This window comes from Helianthus annuus, chromosome 5 (genome assembly GCF_002127325.2).
Source record: "Helianthus annuus cultivar XRQ/B chromosome 5, HanXRQr2.0-SUNRISE, whole genome shotgun sequence".
Taxonomy (NCBI): domain Eukaryota; kingdom Viridiplantae; phylum Streptophyta; class Magnoliopsida; order Asterales; family Asteraceae; genus Helianthus; species Helianthus annuus.
This window is the reverse complement of record NC_035437.2, coordinates 40034644-40054820: the sequence shown is the minus strand read 5'-3', so window position 1 is coordinate 40054820 and position 20177 is coordinate 40034644. Positions and strand designations below refer to the sequence as shown.

At 37.6% G+C, this 20177-nt stretch overlaps 2 protein-coding genes across 20 annotated transcripts in view; one reads left to right on the top strand and one right to left on the bottom strand.

Moving 5' to 3' along the window:
* LOC110940791 overlaps positions 1–3373 on the bottom strand; it is a 30357-nt gene extending 26984 nt beyond the window's left edge. For 12 of the 16 annotated variants that reach the window (XR_004893934.1, XR_004893930.1, XR_004893932.1 and 9 more), the window contains exons 1-5: positions 2950–3373; positions 2699–2860; positions 2452–2622; positions 995–1046; positions 773–875 (exon numbers count right to left, since the gene is read on the bottom strand). Coding sequence is in view for 8 of the 16 variants with exons in the window: in XM_022182351.2 (XP_022038043.2) it covers positions 773–788 (16 nt within the window). In the remaining 8 variants the exon portion in view is untranslated. Of the gene's footprint in view, positions 1–772; positions 876–994; positions 1047–1858; positions 2280–2451; positions 2623–2698; positions 2861–2949 lie in introns of all 16 variants that reach the window. The other 4 variants (XM_035990552.1, XM_022182355.2, XM_022182354.2 and 1 more) reach the window with 3 other exon arrangements.
* Positions 3374–4544: 1171 nt separating this feature from the next.
* LOC110940788 lies at positions 4545–7662 on the top strand. 4 transcript variants are annotated; one of them, XM_035990549.1, is made up of 4 exons: positions 4545–4693; positions 4793–4873; positions 4980–5344; positions 6806–7640. In XM_035990549.1, exons 2-4 carry the CDS (start codon positions 4795–4797, stop codon positions 7442–7444), a joined length of 1083 nt encoding a protein of 360 aa, XP_035846442.1. In that variant the 5' UTR covers positions 4545–4693; positions 4793–4794; the 3' UTR covers positions 7445–7640. The 4 variants fall into 4 exon arrangements, with proteins under 4 accessions (XP_035846442.1, XP_022038041.1, XP_035846441.1 ...); XM_022182349.2 differs by having other exon boundaries at positions 4977–5344; XM_035990548.1 differs by lacking the exon at positions 4545–4693 and having other exon boundaries at positions 4718–4873.
* Positions 7663–20177: the final 12515 nt, after the last annotated feature.

The window sequence follows — 20177 nt, the reverse complement described above, 5'->3', positions numbered from 1 at the left end:
ACCGACCTTTCTCTTTAATATTATATAAATTACATAGTATTAAAAAACACATATAATCTATAATATTAATACCAATTATTATTGAATATTCAAATAAAATGATATGATACATTACATAAATTCAAATAAACATTCAACCAAAACCACAAAATGATATGAAAACCCATAAGTACTAAAAATCTTTAGTCAAAAACATCAAATATTAAAAATATGGTGAAAAATTCTAAATCCTACAAAGATTTATTACATGTCGGTTCGGTTCGGTTATGGTGGGTATGGAAAAAATGATAACCATAACCGACCCACTACTTTCGGTTTTCAAAAAAACCATTAACCGACCCACCGGTTTTTTATTTGGTTCGGTTTTTCGGTTAATTCGGTTATGGTTCGGTTAATTCGGTTTTTTGCACACCCCTAGACTTAATCATATGAAAACACTCGTTTCGACGTATTCAATTGAACTCACTGTAATATACAGTTGCATTGCGATTAACATAAAGTAAATCGAGTTTATACTGTACAATCATAACGTATTATATGCGACCCGATTCATATGTAGGAACCATACAAAATAAAACATAAAAGCGTATACTAAATTTATGTCGAAAAGTAAAAATGCAAAGAAACGTAAATTACCATAGTATTAGCGAAAAACATAAGTTACAAAAGTATTGGATAAAAAAAAAAGAAAATTCTATGTGATGAAAATAATGCAAACTAGGATTAACCCCCGCCGCGTTGCGGCTGGGGGCTTACGAATTGTTCAACTTACGAATTAGAAACAACATAGTTTCACACAAAATAGAAGCAAATTGTTCTGTTCTGAAATGTCTTTTTCCCACTTCACGACTCTCTAACCACTTCGCCAGCTTCCCCTAAAAACACCAATTCACCAATCTTCATGTTATCTTAAAGGAATACATTTGGCATACGACTAAATCAACCCACTGCGTAGTTAAAAAAGAAACTTATAAAAGGGGAAACAAAATCTTACGCAAGACGGAATATGTCAAATTGTGATGCCACCCGAATTTTGTATAAATAAGCTGCACAACCAGAAGACAACAATTAATACCAGATGACGAATATCCACAGCCTTACTACTTTTAGCAAAACCCTATGTAAAAATATATTCAATATGACGATAAATTATTTTTGTGGCTATTTGACTAAAGAAAACTTAATGTTAACCTATATATTAAAGTAGCAATGCTGTTGCTCGAGCATAACCAGAACATAATGTACTGTAACATGAAGATGAATGCTTAAAATATTTGACACTAAAATATTCATTACCTATGAGCTCATAAGAAATAAAAAATAAGTAAACAGACTTTTTAGTTTGGACTTCCCATATGGGTTGTTATATGATCATTAGAAACAAAAATAGTCTCCTACTTAAGATATTAAAAAATGTCAGTAAATCAGAACCGGTGGAAGACCGATGCAGCCAGGAATAGAACATACAGGGGAAATACGACTACGCGGCGGGAATCTAGTTGGTATCGATTCGTTTCATTACAACACAGACACTCGTTATAACAACGGAAAGCCAATACCACGAAAAACAAAGTCGTTATATGTTAAAGGATATTAATATGTGTTTTAATCGATCTTTTACAAATGATACCGATATCACGTTCAGTTGGTATTGAGTTGGTTTTTTCGTTACCGTTACTTTAATTAGAGTTATAAATGTTAAATACTACAAATTTTTCAACTTTCAGCACTTACAAACAGAAATCATTTTTAATCAAAAACGGCATAATACACACATGAATATTCTATAGGATATAAAATAGGTAAATTTCGAGGAGTCGATAGTCACAAAAAATCACATTTATGGTAAACAATTTACCCAAAACACAAGCTTCTGTCTTCCTCATTCATCGCCCCAGCCCACACCGCCGTAGCCACCTCGCCGCCACAACCATTTCAAACACCCAGCAGCCAAACGCCGCGGTGAGCAGAGCGGATCTGGTTTCGTATCGTCTGCTTCATCAACGCAAACCCGGTTGTGGTGCTTAGCCGTAGCGGTGGCGGCGGCGACTTCAAAGGGTATTCCGATTACCAGAAAAATCAGTAAATCCCGGTTCTTTAGCTGACCTGGGTTCGTGCACTCCGGTAATTATTGGTTCCACGCCGGCAAGATTGCGTTTTGCTCCGGTCGTTTTTGGGTAGCCATCGTCAATATCCTTGAAGGGCAATACTGAACCTCTTTTTCAGACAAAGGGCAAAACGTTCTTACCAATGTTGTTTTTATAGGCGCCCTATGTGAACTAATAAAAATTCAGTGGCCAAAGTCAAAAAGCGAAGACTATCACTGGCGCAAACCAGTGATGTCAATTTAAGTAACAAATGGATACACATCTCCTCTACACCAAGTATACAGATCTAAAGGTCTAAAAAGAATAGCACTTATTAACAGTAAAATAATAACCGTTACTTCACCTTAGAAGCAGGCGTATCTTCTTGTTTCGGTTCTGTCTGAAAAAACGGAAAAGCAGTAGGAGAAGTAGCAGTCTCCATAGCATCAACCGCTACTCTAGCCTTAATATCACGAAGTTTCTTACATTTCTCCACGAAATTAGATTTAGTTGCGGCCAAGTTGTTCTTCCCAAACTGCTTCAATTTCATTCAATAAAACCTTAATAGAAAGTTATTAACAGATTCATGTATGAAGATTGAGATAAAGCACCTGGTGGTTGCAGATGAAGCAGTTGATGGATTGCTGAAGGAGAATCGAGGTCGCCATTGTGTTGGTTAACATGTGAGTTTGAATTTAAGTCTCTTCTCCCCATCCTGTGATCCCCATACGCTCATCTCAGATCAAATTCATGCCTTACTATCGAAGATTTACCTGTTACCCACCAACATGGTTGAAACATAAAGAATGAAGCAATAAACACCTGGTTCGGGTTGTATAATCGGAAAGTAAACGGGTTTTACCTTAATAATCGGGAAACATACGGGGAACTTCGCCGGAATAGGAGCGGACCTAGGTGTTTCGCCGGAGCTTCTTGAAGCCATCCTTGTCACTCTGGGGATACCATATCTGCGGTCACCATCGACTTCTGTTGATGTGGACAGAAACAGCAACGGACAACCTAGCAACCGCCGGAGAACCGACATAACCCCACCACCATGTACGGCGGACCCGTCTGTCATGTCGACGCCGGAGAGGCATGTGCGGCGCGGCGACCGTATGGAAGCCGGAGGTCTCTCTGTCTCCCCTCTGTCTCTCCAGAGACTCTTTCATGTGGGTTAGGGTTAGATTTTGAAGAAGAAGAAGGGGGCGGTGGGTAGTTGGATGAGGGAAAAAAATGAAAGAAAACAAACCTCAGTGTGAAAACCTAAAATTGAAGAAGGGCACTGGCGCAAAGTAGCGATGTCAATTGATTTATATAATAATAATTACAAAAGTATAAGCTAAAAAAGGAAAAAAAAATAAAGTTAGGGGTTGATGGTGGAATATCCACCGAATTTATACTTTAAGATATATAATAAATTTTATACCGAATTATTTCATATATAAATAACTAACTTTTTTGTGCATTAGCATTTGTAACTTGTGCTTGGGGGATTTTTCAAAAAAAAAAACTTTATTTTTTAGTTTTAACCCAAAAGGTTTTTACCTTTTACAATTTTAACCCTACAAAATTTGTTTTTTTTAACTTTAACTCAAAACTTTTCATTATTTGCAATTTAACTTCACAACTTTTGTTAATTATACTTTTCGTCTTTGGTTTAACGTTTTTACGTTTCGTTACGTATAGTTCTAAATTTTTCGAGTTAATACGATGCAACGTACGAATGTGGTTCAACTTTTTTATGTTTTGTTTCAAATTTTGCAAGTTAACAGGGCGCAACGTGCATGTGTGGTTCAACGTTTTTATCTCTATTTTTTCATGTTTGACAGGTTCGTCGCAACACACAGATCGTAGGTCGAGTCAGTGTTGGTGGTCGATCACGGTTGTGTGACATTAGTACCATTTGACACTGTTTTACGCCCCGCCGCAACGCGGGGTGTGCTTTAGGGGTTCTCCAAAGAAAAAATGGTTATGCATATGGTTGTTGTAACCTTGTCTTTAGGGGTTTTCCAAAAAAAATTGATTTTTTTATTTTTCACCCAAAAGTATTTCATAAATTACTTTTAAATCAAAACTATTTGTTTTTTTTTCTTACTTTTGACCCAAAACTTTTTATCTTTTGCAATCTACCCTCACAACTTTTTTTACTTTCAACTTTGATCCTTTATAGTTTTCATTTTCCGCAAATTTTCCGCTTTATGTTTGGTTCTAAATTTTGTGACTTAACACATCGCAATGTGTGTCTTTGGTTTAACGTTTTTTCGTTTCGTTCTAAATTTTGCGAGTTAACACGACGCAACGTGCGTGTATGGGTGAACGTTTTTTACATCGTCTATTTTTTCCGTTTGACAGGTTTAACATAACGTGCTGGTCCTAAGTCGACTTAGTTATAACTAAAGAATCCCCGCCGCAAATGCGGCGGGTCTCAATTCTAGTTTTATTAATTTTAATTTATGACTGATAAGGTTAAAACTTATAACAGACTACATTGACTGAAGTTTCAAGTTTCGTATTGACCAGAACACCACCCACAAGTTACACTCGCGCGTGGAAACTAATCGTCTCTCTCCCAACCATATTACATCCAACTCAGCATGCATACAGTATATACCATACCATATATTACATTATATTATATTAAATGCACGCATATCACACACTCAGTGTGCGTTTGAAACCCTAACTCTCTGTCTTGTTATCAGCAATGAAGTTGAAGCTTCGAACAATGGAACCAGATGCACAAAATCCGATTCACCAACTCTATTCACAACAAGCGTTTACAGGTTTGTTTGTGATCACCGATTGTTTTTATATGCTTCCGTTACATTCTGAATTCACAAATTGTTTAATAATAATCGCTCCTCATTTGTTAATTTTCATTTGCAGCAGGATATCCGAACGGTGGAGATACGATGATGATACGACGACGTTTTGAAATGAGAGAGTCGATTCGACGAGAGCTTGAAAAGGAACGGATTAGAGAGGAGATAATTGCAGAGGAAATGGCGCGAAAGCGGCTTTTGGAAGCTGAGGTGCGGAGTGAGTTGATGATGGAGCGCCAAATGGCTATGAGGCGAGGTGGAGGAGGATTCGAGGCGCCGTTGTTTATGCGGCAGAGACACGGGGACGTCGTGTTTGAGCAGAGGCGGTTGATTGGAGATGAGAGGGGGGTTTTGGTGAAACCGATTCAGGTGTTAGGGGATTCTCCTAAGATTAAAGCGGAGGAGAATGACGACAAGGAGGTTATTGTGTTGGTAAGTGTTTGTGTTATGTGTGCAGTTATGTATTGTTAGTTGACTAGTTGTGATCTTGCATTTATCTGCAGCTGTGATGTGAGGAGTCATTGTTTGAATTTGAAGAAAGATAGTTTCATGATTCACTAGACAGGGTAGGGATTAGCTCGGTACCGACCGGTACCGGTACCGAAAATCCCCAAAAGTAGGTACCGGTACCGAATATACCTGGTACGGTTCGGTATCGGTACCGGTAAATACCGATACCGTACCGGACCGGTACCAAAAATGTCAAAAGTCGGTACCGAATACCGAAAATAGACCCGGTTCGTTAAATTCGGTACCGGTACCGGTTCAGTACCGGTACCGGGTACCATTTGCTCATCCCTAAATTCATAGGGATTCTAAGACAAGATATGTACATATCACACTTTGACTCTCATGATCATGACTAGCACACTGGGATGGATTCACAATAAGTTGTAGCTTAGACCATAGGGTATGGTGAGGTTAGTCCCCAAAGAGACCACCCGACACGTAGGCGCCACCTCATCAAGGGTGGAGGACCATCCCCTTGGAGACTACCCAAGGGTGTGAAGGACTACCCATCATTGCCTCGTCTCCAATATAATATTAATATATTAATAAAGGGGAAAGAGAGAAGTCAGAGTGGGGCCCACACTTTCGCCTCATCTCCAACGTCCGGGAGAGGACGTGACCGCCGCGACGACTCACAAGGGGGCGGTGTGCGACGCCGGCGACCATCCGGGACGGGTAGGGGACGACCCCCATACCCTTTGGTCTTAGTGCCCGTGGTCCCCAATTTTCTTGACTATATACTAAAACTGTACATCATTTTTCCATCATTTGAACATGGTTATGCAATTTTTGGTCCTGTGAACATATTAGGAACTGTTGGGATAAAGCTTTTCTACCATTTATCGTTGTGTTTTTTTTTTTTGTGTGTGTGTTTCACAAATTGGATTTCAGTAGGGTTTAATTATCATTTTTGACATGTAGAATAGAGAATCAGTATATACTTGGAACTGTTTATAATTATTATTTACTAAAACTCAGTCCAACTCTAATATGTTTGTTTGTATGCCATTTAGAAATCGTATATAAAAACATGTGTGTCATTGTATTTCCACATGCTACGATCTTAAGCAAAATTCTTCTTTTACGATACGGGCCCTGACCCTAAAATCCGCTTTGGGCCCGAAAAATGTTGAGCCAGTCCTGCTCACACCGAACATCGTCCTTGTATCTTAGATCTTGTTGTCAAGAGTATTATGTATGTTTTGTCCATCTGACAGACTTAGTAGAGCTTGATTCGGTTACGATAATTGCTGATTGAGTATCTTGATCTGAATCATCTGAATGTGATTAGTATGATAAATGTTATGTTACTATGATGTGATTGATTTGCTTGTATGGTAACCATGGTAAATTGGTAACTCATTGATCGTGTTCTTATTGTAGGGTAAAACCAATGACGAGACTCTATCTGGAACAAAGAGGAAATCAACACCACCAGTTTCTGAAGGTTCAAGCCAGCCTGGTCCGCGTGGATCAGGCAGGTCAAGGAAGAAAGTCAAAGAGGAATGGAGTTGTGCAATATGTCAGGTAAGTACCACAAGTGAACGCGCTTTAATCCAACATGTTCAAGGAAAAAAACACCAGGTTAAAGAGGCAGCTTTGGTAGCTCAAAAAACCGGTTCCAACTTTGGTCTTGGGGTTGCACCCAAGATACCCCTCATCAAGCCTGTGCAGCTTGCTTTAACAACCATCACTACGAGCTCCTCTGACACAAACAAACCATCAAGCTCATCTGACCCGAACGAGGTGAACAAGAAAGATGTTCTGAATGGTAAGAACAAAGATAAATTTAAGTTTTGGTGTGAAATATGTCAAGTAGGAGCCTTCTCTGAGGCAGTGATGAATGATCATAAAGAAGGAAAGAAGCATTCGACTCGCCTCGCTGACTTTTATAGAAAGGGTAAAGTTGACTCGGAAGCTTCTGCAACTGAAAACACTTGCGAAACCAAGGGCAAAACTGAAACGAAATCAAACCTGGAAGTGGTCATTGCAACGGTAAACACTACCACGAAAACAGGTTAATTCTAGTATCATCTGCCTTGGTGGTTATCCTGAGTTAATAATACATTCTAGTGCGATAATGTGGCGTCAACATTTTCAGCCAAAAGCCTTCAAATTTTCAAGTTATATGATGAAGGATTAAATATGTGAACATTTTATTTATGTTATGACAATTGGAAAGACAGTTAATTTGTGAATGTTATGACAATTGGAAAGACATTTAATTTATGATTTTGATACGATAGATGGCACTGTATTCATAACCTTTTCACAAGGATGTAAAGGACTGTTCATTATATTTACCATACACCAACTGACTATAATCTATCTATATGGGGTGGCAAATTGGGGGTGGGGCATTTTCGAAAGATAGGCATAACTAAAATTAGACATGTTTATGAAGCAGTAGTGTACATTACTAAAAAACTATGAAATCTCAATTTTGTTTACCTTTTACCAAGACCAAATGATTTTTTTCCCCAAAACAGTGTTGGTGAAAAACTTATTTACCAAAATTGATGATCTGAAAAGTATTTACCAAAATAGGTATATTCTGAATACTTATTTTTTCTCACTCCTAATTTTATTAAATAAACTAATTTCTATTTATTTATTTATTGAACGGTAAACTTCATTAGAAAAATGCAACCGACCCAAAACAGGCCGGCCCAGAACTCCACAAGACTACATAATTACAAATTTACACCAATCTTCCCATGACAATTCCTTAGATTTCAATCTATTTCTATACCAAAGAAATCCCACCGCCTTTACCTCACTAATGATAGCCTTGATCTTCACCGATTTGTTAGAGAATTTTAACTCGTTTCTTGCCCTCCAAATGCTCCAGTAACCTATAATGATAATACCGTGCAACACTTCCGAACACTTCCTTCGCCCTATCCGAGATCCTCATCACATTATGCAATTCAAGAAGGTCACTGAAGGTGAAAGCAAAGATGTTCAGAACCCTACACCAGTTACTTATATGTTGCCAAAGGACTAAAGCCACCTCATAAGAAGTAAAAAGATGATCGGTATCTTCCTCTCCAAAGTTGCACAAAGTGCGCGTCGTGTTTTCAACTTGAATACCCTTTCTAAGCTCCAAGGCAATTGCAATCTTACCCATTTCAGCCCTCCACGCAAGAATATTGCACTTCAATGGAACCCAACTGCACCACTTCATGCATAACTGTTGCTAAAGTCTGACCCAAAGTCAATAATCTGCGAACTGAACTGACCGAAAATACCCCATCCGTATCAGCAATCCACTTCCATTAATAAAGAGAATTAGAGAGCGAAACACCTGCAATGAGGCCTATCAGCTAAGACAACTCGCTAGTCTCCACTACCGAAATCATTTCTCTCTTCCACGACTCGATTAAGCCAGATAACCCGTCCACCCTTCCAAGCCACTCTCTAACCTTGCACTTTTTCATTGTCTCGAGACTGAAAAGAGCTGGGAATTTAAACCTTCACGATTCATTAACCAGCCAAGGGTCTAACCAAAAAGCGACTTCTTCTCCTTTTCTAATGACCCCCTTAGAAAAGTTATGCAGCGGCACCTAATTCACAATTGGTTTGGGCTATTGGATTTTATCACCCCTAACTAATGGCTATTAGCTGCTGCCACCCCCAACTATCACTTTGATGTCCGCCACCCCCAACTTAACACTTAGTTTGTTCTGTCACCACAACGTTAACTGATCACTAACTTTTGAGCTTGTTACTATACTTTTCGGGGTGTCCAAAGATCCCTAAAACCTTCCTAAGATCCCTATGACACCCCAAAAGGATAAAAACAAGATCAAAAGTTAGTGATCAGTTAACGACGTGGTGACAGAACACACTAAATGTTAACTTGGGGGTGACGGGCGTCAAAGTGATAGTTGAGGGTGGCATCGGCCAATAGCCAATAGTTGGGGGTAATAAAATCCAATCCTTCAAACACCATTTGTTGAAATAAAAATCATCAGTATTAAAAACATTCATAATCAAGATCCCGCCGCAACGCGCGGGTTGACATCAACTCGTAAATTACACTAACTAAAAGACAGAAAAAAATATAGTTTTTTATTATTTTGCGTTTTGTATTTAATGCTTTTGTGGCATTTTAGCGTTTTGTAACTAATGAGAGAAATATAGTATTTTATTATTTGAAAAGTACATAACAAACACAGAAAAAATTACACAAAAGAAAAAAAAATTAAAACTCCTCGTCAGAAGGGACTTTGTCTGAGAAGTATCCATCACTCCCCTCGTCTTCTTCTACGGATTCTTCTTCCAGTCTCTCATCCAAGTCATCACTTTCACTTTCATTGGCTTCTTATTCTTGAAGATTTTGAAGCCTCCATTTGAGCATGTCCTGCAACAACGCCAATTTTATGTTCATGTCTTTGTTCAAACATGTGGCGTTGTGTAACTAGGGGTGCAAACGAGCCGAGCGGCTCGCGAGCTACTCGAGATCGGCTCGAGAAAAAGCTCGAAACGAGCCGAGCCTTATCGAGCCCAGCCGAGCTTGAGCCTCAAAACAAAGCTCGTTTGTTTATCTCGCCCGAGCTCGAGCCTCACATATGAAGCTCGTTAGGCTCGTCGAGCCTTATCGAGCCTTAGTGTAAACGAGCCGAGTCGAGCCGAGCTTATTTAAACTTGTTTACAAGCTGACCTCGAACATAAAAATAACCTTATTTAGTAAACGAGCCCGAGCCCGAGCTTTACTTATCGAGCTCGCATGCCTAAAAAGTCGAGTATTTATATTATTTTTATTTAATATACTAATTAATAGATAATAAACGAGCCGAGCCCGAGCCGAGCTTGAGCTTGATAAAATACAAACGAGCCGAGCTCGAGCTTTGAAAACAAAGCTCGAATCAAGCCGAGCTCGAGCCCGAGCTCTCATAAGTTAATCGAGCTCGAGCTCGAGCCTGGCCGAGCTCGGGCTCGGCTCGTTTGCACCCCTATGTGTAACTCCTCTAGGAACCCAAGACCCTGTTTGGTCATGATGTCTTCAAGCATGTAGTCTTCCCGCTCTACGCTGTCACATATAACGGTGACCATGTCTGTGTCTTCATCAAAACGCCATGATGTGATGATTAGGTCCATTTTTGCATTTGCTTTGTTTGGTCCAAATTTTCTGGTTAATCTTCTTATAACCGTATGTGTTTTATTACAGTGGTTATCAAGAGGGGCGCCAAGTGATAGGATCCCCCTCTGTACTTCTTCTTCCATGTTCAAAATGGCTTTGATTGTTTTAACAAACACTCTTCTTCTGTTGTCAAAACGGATCACGAACCTTCTGATTCTAAGGGTGTATCTCCATGAAACAATGGTTGGCATTTTTCTTCCTTTCTGATTCTTTTTTTTTTTTTTGGAATTTAGTGTTTTGGTTAAAGATGGTGTTTTTAGTATGATCAATGGAAGTGATGATTGAAGTGATGGTAACGTCGACACAAATGAACACAAAATAATGTTCATGAACAGAAATAGAAACAGACGAACACAAACAGTCGTTCATAAATAGAATATATAACACACTGACACTTATTAGATATTTAATTTGTTGGAATTTTGAATTCTTTAAATAAAAAAATTAAAAACACTAATGAACTATCGAACATAAACGAACACGTTACCGAACGTTCACGGACATAAACGAACGAACACGACCTCGGTTCATGTTTGTTCATTTAACTAAACGAACAAAATTTCTTCTTCGTGTTCGTTTGTTTAATAAACGAACGAACACAAACAAACTTCCTGTTGTTGGTGCATTAATGTCTGTTAACTTCGTCTTGTATCGAGTCTTGTAACCAGATAGGATAACCAATGCTCATATAGGCTAGAATATTAGGTTTGTGTGTGTGATAACTATTTCGCACGAAATGGCCAAAGACCATATCCATTTCGTACGAAATGAACTAAAGTCATTTCGCACGAAATACCCATGCCTATATATATTAGAGCATAGGTTGTCATTTGTAACGATTGGAATTTGGTAGCGAAGCTCTGCCGAATTGTCTCCAGGTGCTGTAATACTATTAAATCAATACAAGAGACATTTAAAGTGAATCAAGCTGTTATCAAGTCCGTTTCATTGAATTCCGCCTTTGATTCGGATCAAAACTCTTCTGAACGACTCATTTAGGTCGCACAACGATCCTACAAGTGGTATCAGAGCTCAGGATGAAGAGTTCTTACCGATTTCAGCTGAAATTCTGACTTCTACACCTTCTTTTTCAAAATCATCAAGATTTTACGGATAAAATGGATTGAATTTCACATATTACACGCGAAATACAGTTTTAACAAATCCTTGAAAGTATCAGATCTTAAATCGACTTATAACCGGATCGATTGGACAAAAATTTGGCCGATATGATGATGCCAGCATCATTTCGCACGGATTGAACAAGTTCATTTCGCACGGAATCAACATTTTGATTGTCATTTCACACGGAATCAACATTGTGAACTACATTTCGCACAAAATCAATCTTGTGAATTTCATTTCATACGAAATAGATTTTCATTTCGTGTCAAGTTGCCATTTCGCTGGAAAGTGTCTTTTCGTTTGACCATTTCGCACGAAACAGTCATTTCGTTTGAAAGTTGTTGTTTCACTTGAAGTCCATTCGCATCAAGATCATTTCGCACCAACTGAGTACTATTTCAATTCAGTTAATTGATAAGTGTTTAAACTGATTTTGTTTGTTTGTTTGTATTCAGGTAATGCAAAAAGTTCACATCATGGCTGAAGAATTTTACAACACGTTTTACAAGGCGTTTACATCCGAGTCTTCCGAAACCTCAAGTGTTACACCAAAAACCATAACAAAAGCGATCAATGAAAACATTAAACATGATAATTTCTACGGAACACATTCAAAACCACCAACGCTTGAAAGTATTGAAGATTACACTTGGTGGAAAGAACGTTTCATCAACCGGGCAAAAGCTTACGCTCATGAGAGCTGGTTCTGTTTGGAATTTGGTTATAGTAGACCGGTCAATAATAAAGGAGAAGATCTCCCACTCAAAAGTTTATCCAAAGAAGACAAATCCGAATTTGCAGCTGAACAGAGAATGATCGCTTTAATACAATCATCAATTAGAAATGATATGTTTGCTTTACTACAACATGACGGTTTTTCAAAATCTGTTTGGGAAGCTTTACGGGTTAAAGCAGAGGGGGGTAAACAAATCAAGAAAAATAAAATTGCTTTATTAAAGAAAGAATTTGATTTGTTTGATAGCTTGAAAGGTAAATCAGTTCGACAAATGATAGAGAGATTTGGCCATTTAAAAATTGAACTTGATCGTTTTGGAATTGTTAAAACTCGAGAAGAAATAATTGATAAAATCATAGAAGCGTTACCACGAGCTGATCAGTGGTAAACGTTTGTGTTCATATTGAAAAATGATGTGTTATATGATACAATTTCTCTTGATGTCTTGATAGAAAAAATTGAAAGTCATGAACTGGAGTTGCAAAAACAAAACAAGATGAACGGTTCTTCACATCAACAAAATGTGGGTCTTTATTACAAAGGAAACATACCCTCGGTGAAAGTTAGTGATTCACCAAAGACAGCCTTTAGTGGCGAGAAGATAAAAGAGCCTCAGACAAGTTCATCAAGTTACAATCCAGGATAACATTTATCTTTTCCAAAAGCAAACTCCGAAGAATCAGAAGAAGTTCTCTGTAACATCGCTCTTAAATTGAAGAATTCCCCGGCAATGAGCATCAATGCAGCCAAGCAGCAAATGAGCTTTCTTGCATCTGTTCTGGAATCATATGAAGGTCTAGTGTCTGGGAAAATAGGAAACTCAGAACTGACAAAGGAAGACTATGACTAGATCGATCCAGCAGAAATGGAACTCTTTGACATACGCTGGTGTCTTGCAAGTTGCATTCGAAGAGCTCAGAGATATATGGAGATTACTGGGAAGCAGTCAATAGGTGGTCCGTCAACAAAGCTGGGTTTTGATAAATCCAAAGTGACCTGTTTCAGATGTAAGCAAAAAGGTCATTTCAAAAGAGAATGCAGAAACTCTGAAATTGACGAAACTGAGAAACCTTTCAATGATGATTATTACCGAAAGGCGATTTACCACCGTAGCAAAGAAGAGCCGAAAATGATTGAAAATAATCCCAAAGAGAGGTCAAGAGCATGTGCTGTAATCCATGATGATGAAGGATATGATTGGAGTCAGATTCTTCCAGAAGAAGATCGTGTTGATAATCGAAGTACAGCTCATGGCAAAACTATTTCAAAGAGCAAACATTATGCTTTTGTTGCTGAAATCAAAGAGAAAACCAGAGAAGAGATTCTGAATGAGAAAACATACAGAGAAAGAAGCATTGCTGGAAACAGAATTGATGAAATGCAAGAAGAGTATGAAGATGCTGTCAGCTATAAAAGATGGGACAAGAAGCGAGAGTGCTATGTCAACAGAGATGGTGAACCTGTTGTTCCCAAGAAAGACATAATTTTTGATGATGTTCTTTTAGTAATTCCTCGATCCGTCGAATACTATTCAAATGTTGAAAAAGATAAAACATATGTGAAAAGGCTGGAAAAACTCATAAGAGATGTCATGATATCAAGTTTGAGGAAGAGGGATGAAGAAAGAATGAAGAAGAATGTTGAAAATCTAGTTGATGATTTGAAGAAAGTTGCTGAAGAAATCAAAGTTGAAGCTGTTAAAGAAGAAGAGGTGAGGGAAGAAAAGGTTGAGAAAGTTGTTATTGAAAAACAGCAAGTTGTTGAAGAAGAAGGAAAAGAAGTGAAGGTTGAAAGATCAGCAGATGTTAGTGGTGATGATGGTACTGGTGGAGAAAAGAAGGAAGATGCTGATCAAACAAAGACTGCAGAGAAAGCCGAAGTGCCAATCACTGAGGTAAATTCTGATTTTGATATCTTAAACAAAAATGTTGAAAAGTGCAAGAAATACATGGAAACATGTAGTGCTTGTACAGAAAAAGATGAAAAATTCAGAACAAGAGATCTAGAATTTTCTAAAATTGAAGAAGTTTTCAAAAATAAATACAAAGAAATGTTAGAAAATGAAAAAGTTTTGAAAGATAATAATGAAAATATAACACAGAAATGTAAAAATTTAGAAAAAGAAAATGAGATTTTGAAAGAAAAAATTTCAAAAATGACAGAAGAGTGTTCACAAAAAGAAGTTGCATGTCAAGAAATGAAAAAAGAATACGATTCAGTAAAATTGGCTTATCACATTACTAAAAAAATCATATGAAGATGTGAAAAGTCAAATGAAACTTGTTCAATCACGATTGAGATACTGTTCTGAAACAACTGATACGTTTAAACGGCAGTATAAAATAAAGCAACAAGTTGTAAATTCTTATATTGAGGATGTTGCTAAGCTAAAACGTCAGATTGCTGATTTAGAACAGGATAACAACAAGTTAAATAGTTATCATGCGTCATCATATGTGCTTGAAAGAATTTTCAACATAAAACCGGATGGTAAAGATTCTGAGCAAAACAAAAAGGGCATTGGTTCAGAGTTTCATCAAGTTCCACCACCGGAAAAGTTTGCATTTTATAATGATGAAAAGGTCGAAAAAGCTTTCAACATGGTAGATCAATTGCCAGAAAACATTGACGTAATCTATTCCAAATCTGATGATTCTAGTGATTCAGAGGTGGTAGGTAAGGTCGTTTAAAGTGTGTTGAAAGAAGAGTCAGTTGATATAGGTAAATCTGAATCACAGGATGAAAATGAAGGTAGTTTTCATGAAGAATATCTGAAAAATTCAAAATCTGAGAAAAATTTGAATGAAGATTCAAAAGGATTGGTTTATACCATGATTGGATCGGACAAATTATTCTTAGATGTTGTATTCCCGATTCAGAATGTGATTTCAGAAAAGATTGATAAAGTTTTCAAGATGGTTGAGATTGAAAAGTCTAAAATCCAAAATTTGCTGGAAAGAGTCACAAAAGTTTTTATAACAAACCTGGTTTCAAGAAGAAAAACATGAAAGCTGGGTTGGGTTATAAAAAGAAACAGAATTGGAAGAAAAATGAAATGCCAAATTATCAGGCAAAGATGAATTTTGTTCACGGAACAAGTTCTGAAGAAGAGAAAGAACTCCAATTTGGACGACAGTATGCTCAAAAGAAAAAGCAACAACCACAGGTTAAAGATGTGTCCAAGAGAACATGTTTCAAATGTGATCAAACTGGACATCTTTAGGGCTCTAAACGAGCCGAGTCGAGCCGAGCTAGACCCAGCTCGAGCTCGGCTCGAACTCGGTTCGAGCTGGCTCGGCTCGAGCTCGAATTTCAAATCGAGCTGAGATTTGAGGCTCGAGCTTGGTTCGATTAGAATTCGAGCTAGCTCGGCCCGGCTCGATCTAGCTCGAACTAACAAAGAACCGCAAAATTTATTACTTAAAAAGCCCTTAAAAATGAATTTCTTCATAACCTAAGGGCCATAATTTCCATTTAATTTAACCATATGGCTAAATATGCAAGTATAAATAGTTAATTCACTTTCTCATTTGTCTTTACCTTCTTTTATAAGGGAGATACTCCATTAGTTTTTGTTTTCTAAGCGATGTGGGACAAAAAAATGAAGGATGTAAACCTTATCGAGCCAGCTCACGAGCTAACGAGCCGAGCCAGGCCAAGCTCGAGCTCGGCTCGTTTACAAACCGAGCCGAGCCGAGCTGGCTCGTTTACAACCGAGCCAATTTCGAGCCGAGCTTTCTTCGAGCTTTTTTCGAGCGAGTTTCGAACGAGCTGCGAGCCACGAGTTTTTTGAACACCCCTAGACATCTTGCACGCAAGTGTCCAAATCTGAAACCTGTTGATGTTGAAACAATAAAGAAGTCTGATGATGTTAAAAAACAGAAATCTAAGTATGTGAAACAAAGGTCAACCAGATTTGATTCAAAACAAACTTGGAGGCACAACACAAACAAGTTTGCTTCGAATCAAACTTGGAAATCAAACCCGAATAGGTTCGATTCAAGACAGACTTGGAATTCTCACACACTCAGATTAAGAACAACACAAAGTTGGAGAACAAATGTCGATGCTACAAAACCACAACAGTTTTGGAAACCAAATGTTGTTCAGAATCAAAATGTTAAAAAAGATTCACATTTTTACAAAAGAGGGACTCCAAAAGGTCAAACATGGACAGTTAAGAAACAAATGACTTCGGTAAATGATGAAAAAGTTGAAGTCAAAGTTGAAAAAGTCTTTGTTTAGAATGACAAAGATTTTCCGAAATTAAATGATGCATATTGTGTTGAAATGCCTGAGGTCAAAAAGACCTGGGCTAATTTGTTCAAGTAATTAAGTAAGTGTAAATGTGCAGGTGCTTCCGAAGATAATAGAAAGTCAAGAAGAGGAGTATCGGAGGAGCTTGGCACGAGGAGAGGAGGCTGCTGATCCCTGAGTTGGTTGAAACAGGGAGTTTGTTTGTTTCTGTACATAAATAAACAATATTTCAAAAATCCTAAAAATTGAAAAATTTAAAAACCAAAAATATGTCTTTATTTTGTCAAAATTTTGAAAAATAAAAAAAAAAATATGTTTGTTTTTAAATTTATCAAAAATTCAAAATACAAAAATATGTTGATTGAATATGCCGAAACCCTCACGGCGGAACAAACATGATTAATTTCACAAGATTGAAAAACGGTTTTCAAACTGTAAAAAATCAATGTGTTGTAAATCATGGGGATACGTTATACTTTCTGCAGAACAGAGCATGTGACGCAGAAAATGGATGGCGAGACAAAGCTATCAGTGTCAGTTTATCAAATTTTCTTTAAATGATTTTGCATTTTAGAGGGAGTAAGGAATTTTGAAAATACAAAAACATTTGAAATTTTGAAAAAGCCAAAAACATGAGAAAATGAAAAAGAGTTTTTGTGTAAAAAGAGGAAATGATAGTACATCAGTAGACAATCACAGTACGCTAAAGAAATGGAATGTTAATTGTGATAAACAGTCTAACTGATGATATGCCAGTAGGTTTTTACACGCTTAGTAGATTGTTTTCGAGATATAAACCTAAATATTAATACTTTACTTATCTCGTGGGGAACATCTCTCGGATATATGGGTAACCCCCGAAATCTTGTTTGAAGGGCTTTCTATTTCTGACATACTAGGTCTTTGTATGTGATGATATTTGGGGTATTATACCGGGACTTCTGATTTTGCGGGAGCAATAGCCTAGTCCTCGTATAATACTCTGCACTGCTTTAATCATAAAGCCCACCCTCAGCATAAAAAATGATGAAACATTGAAAAATGCTAATCATGTGCTGTTGAAGAAAAGATCCCCAATCGGGACACACCTAAAAACGAGCCATCATCTCTTTGTCTGAATGGAAGTTCTAACCTGAGCTCTCATGGTCTCGCATAACCCGTTTACAGATATCATTAGTGTACATTCACCTGTAAGACTGAATATAGGATTTTGGATACGGGAGTATATTCTGAGGTGGGACACGCAAATAAGTTTAAGTCATTAAAACATTAATCTGTATCTCGAAACAGTTGAACTTTGTGTGAAAATTTAAGTGGATCAGTATACTGACAATCTAAGTGAATCGTTTAGAACTTAAAGTGTTTAAAGCTCAACGGTACTATTGATTTGTCATAAACTGATATGATCCTCTGACACGAACTCAAGCAAAAATATTGTCTGTAAATATGTTTGTAAATATTTCTTTACTGTTTTATGTTTCAGAAAAATACAAAAAGATTTTGATTTCTACTTTATTTTCGACAACCGATGTCTGGGATGTTGAGTTTCAAAATCTAGTATGCTGATCGTGTTTCTGAAAATAAATCAAGTTCATTAATTTGAAACTTGAAGTTTTTTTTAAATAAAAAATCAAAAACAGTTTGTGAAGATCTCCAAGGTCATTAATTTGGACTTGGATGATTAACTGTGAGGGAGTTGGATTCTTAAACTGTTAAAATATGCAAAAGAGTCAGTTTTCGATGTTGGATTCTTAAATACTGCCAAATCTATGAAGATTGTTGATAGGGGAAGTGTTTTAGAAAGTTGAATAGAGCCAGATTACGATTTCTGGACAATTGAGTGTTCATAATGCTTTTATTTATAAATGTTTGAGTAATTGCAGATGTTGTTCCAGACTACGATCCCGACAGCCGAGTCTAAGGGGGAGTCTGAAGACGAGCTCGAAGCAAGGGGGAGCTTGTAACCGGAAAGTCAGGTGTCGATCCCAAAAGCACGGAAGCTTAACGAAAGGGGGAGCCTAAAGGAAGTAATTTTGATAGAGAAAAGAAGATAAAGATTGATGGATGCTTACAATGTTAGACAGTTTGGAAACGGTTCACGAACTGTTCGCCGAACGTTTGGTTTGTTTACAGCCTTAATGATGACAACCCCCTGGTAAAGATGTGAGTGTATTAAGAGCATGATGGAACATGAAAAATACGAAGCTAAAACCATCGCCACCATGAGATCAAAACATCAAAATAATCAATCTTTGACCAAAACCTAACAAACAATCAAATCTAAACCTATTACGGGCATGTTTGACTAAGCTTTTTGAAACAACTTATTAACTTATTGGCTTTTTAGAAAGTCATAAGCTCCAAAATGATCTTTGGTAATGAGGGTGTATGTGAAGGGAAAAGTGTCCATACTGACTTTTCCAAAAAGTCAATAAGGAGTTTTATAAGCACTCCGAAACACCCCTTAGGTTCAATACCTTTTGCAACTTCATGTAATCCTCATCCCCCCCCCCCCCCCCCCAAGACCATATGCATCAAAATCCACCCCTACGTACCCCTTTAATCGTCTTACTCATCGAGATATCAAATTTCTTCTAAACCCAAATGAGAAAACAATCCAATTTTATCAATAAAAGCTCGTGGGGAAGATGAGTTTTAAAAAAAGAATTAAAGATATGTGGATAATATTGAAGGTTTTTGATAAACCAGAAAGAAAGTCACATGACTTGCCGAAGATGGATATACCATAACGAATTTTTGTTTTTGAAAATAGCTAACTCAAATACCCGTTATTATATCTTCGATGTATGAAACTAAAAGAGTCAATTAAGCGAGAAGAAACACCCTTACTACGGGTCAAGTTATTCTACAAAGGCTTCTAATTGTAAGAAGTGTAAAAAGGATTTATAGAGTGACAAGTGTCCAATAACCTAAAATTAAACCAACTACATCACCACCCAAAACCTAAACACCCACCCCCACCCCACCCTACCACCACCCAAAAACCTAAACCCCCCACCCCCGGGCCCCCCCATCCCCCCCCCCTCCCCCGGCAAAAAAAAAAACTATACCTCACAAAAAAAAACCCCAAAAGACCTAACCCCCCACCCCCGCGACAAAGAAAAAAAAAACTATACCTCACCAAAAAGAACCCAAAAAACCTAACCCCCCACCTCCCACCACCACCCAAAAACCTAAACCCCCACCCCCTCGGCAAAATATATATATATATATATATATATATATATATATTTGGGTGGGTGATGGGGGAGGGGTGGGGGTTTAGGTTTTTGGTGGTGGTGGATGTTTAAGTTTTTTTTTTTTTTTTTTTTTTGTAGTGGGTTTTTTTAGGTTATTGGACACTTGTCACTTTATAAATCCTTCTTACACTTCTTACAATTAGGATCCTTTGTATTTGATCCTAATCCCCCCTACTAGATACCATAATACTACTGCGAGGTTACACCATAGTACACATATGCAAACATTAT

What these genes read in the sequence shown, in the direction of transcription:
- LOC110940788 (XM_035990547.1), top strand. Translation starts at nt 4,795, where the DNA reads ATGAAGTTGAAGCTTCGAACAATGGAACCAGATGCACAAAATCCGATT. An exon ending in TTCACAACAAGCGTTTACAG is followed by an intron (nt 4,874 to 4,976) that starts GTTTGTTTGTGA and finishes TTTCATTTGCAG; the next exon opens with CAGGATATCCGAACGGTGGA. An exon ending in ACAAGGAGGTTATTGTGTTG is followed by an intron (nt 5,345 to 6,805) that starts GTAAGTGTTTGT and finishes TTCTTATTGTAG; the next exon opens with GGTAAAACCAATGACGAGAC.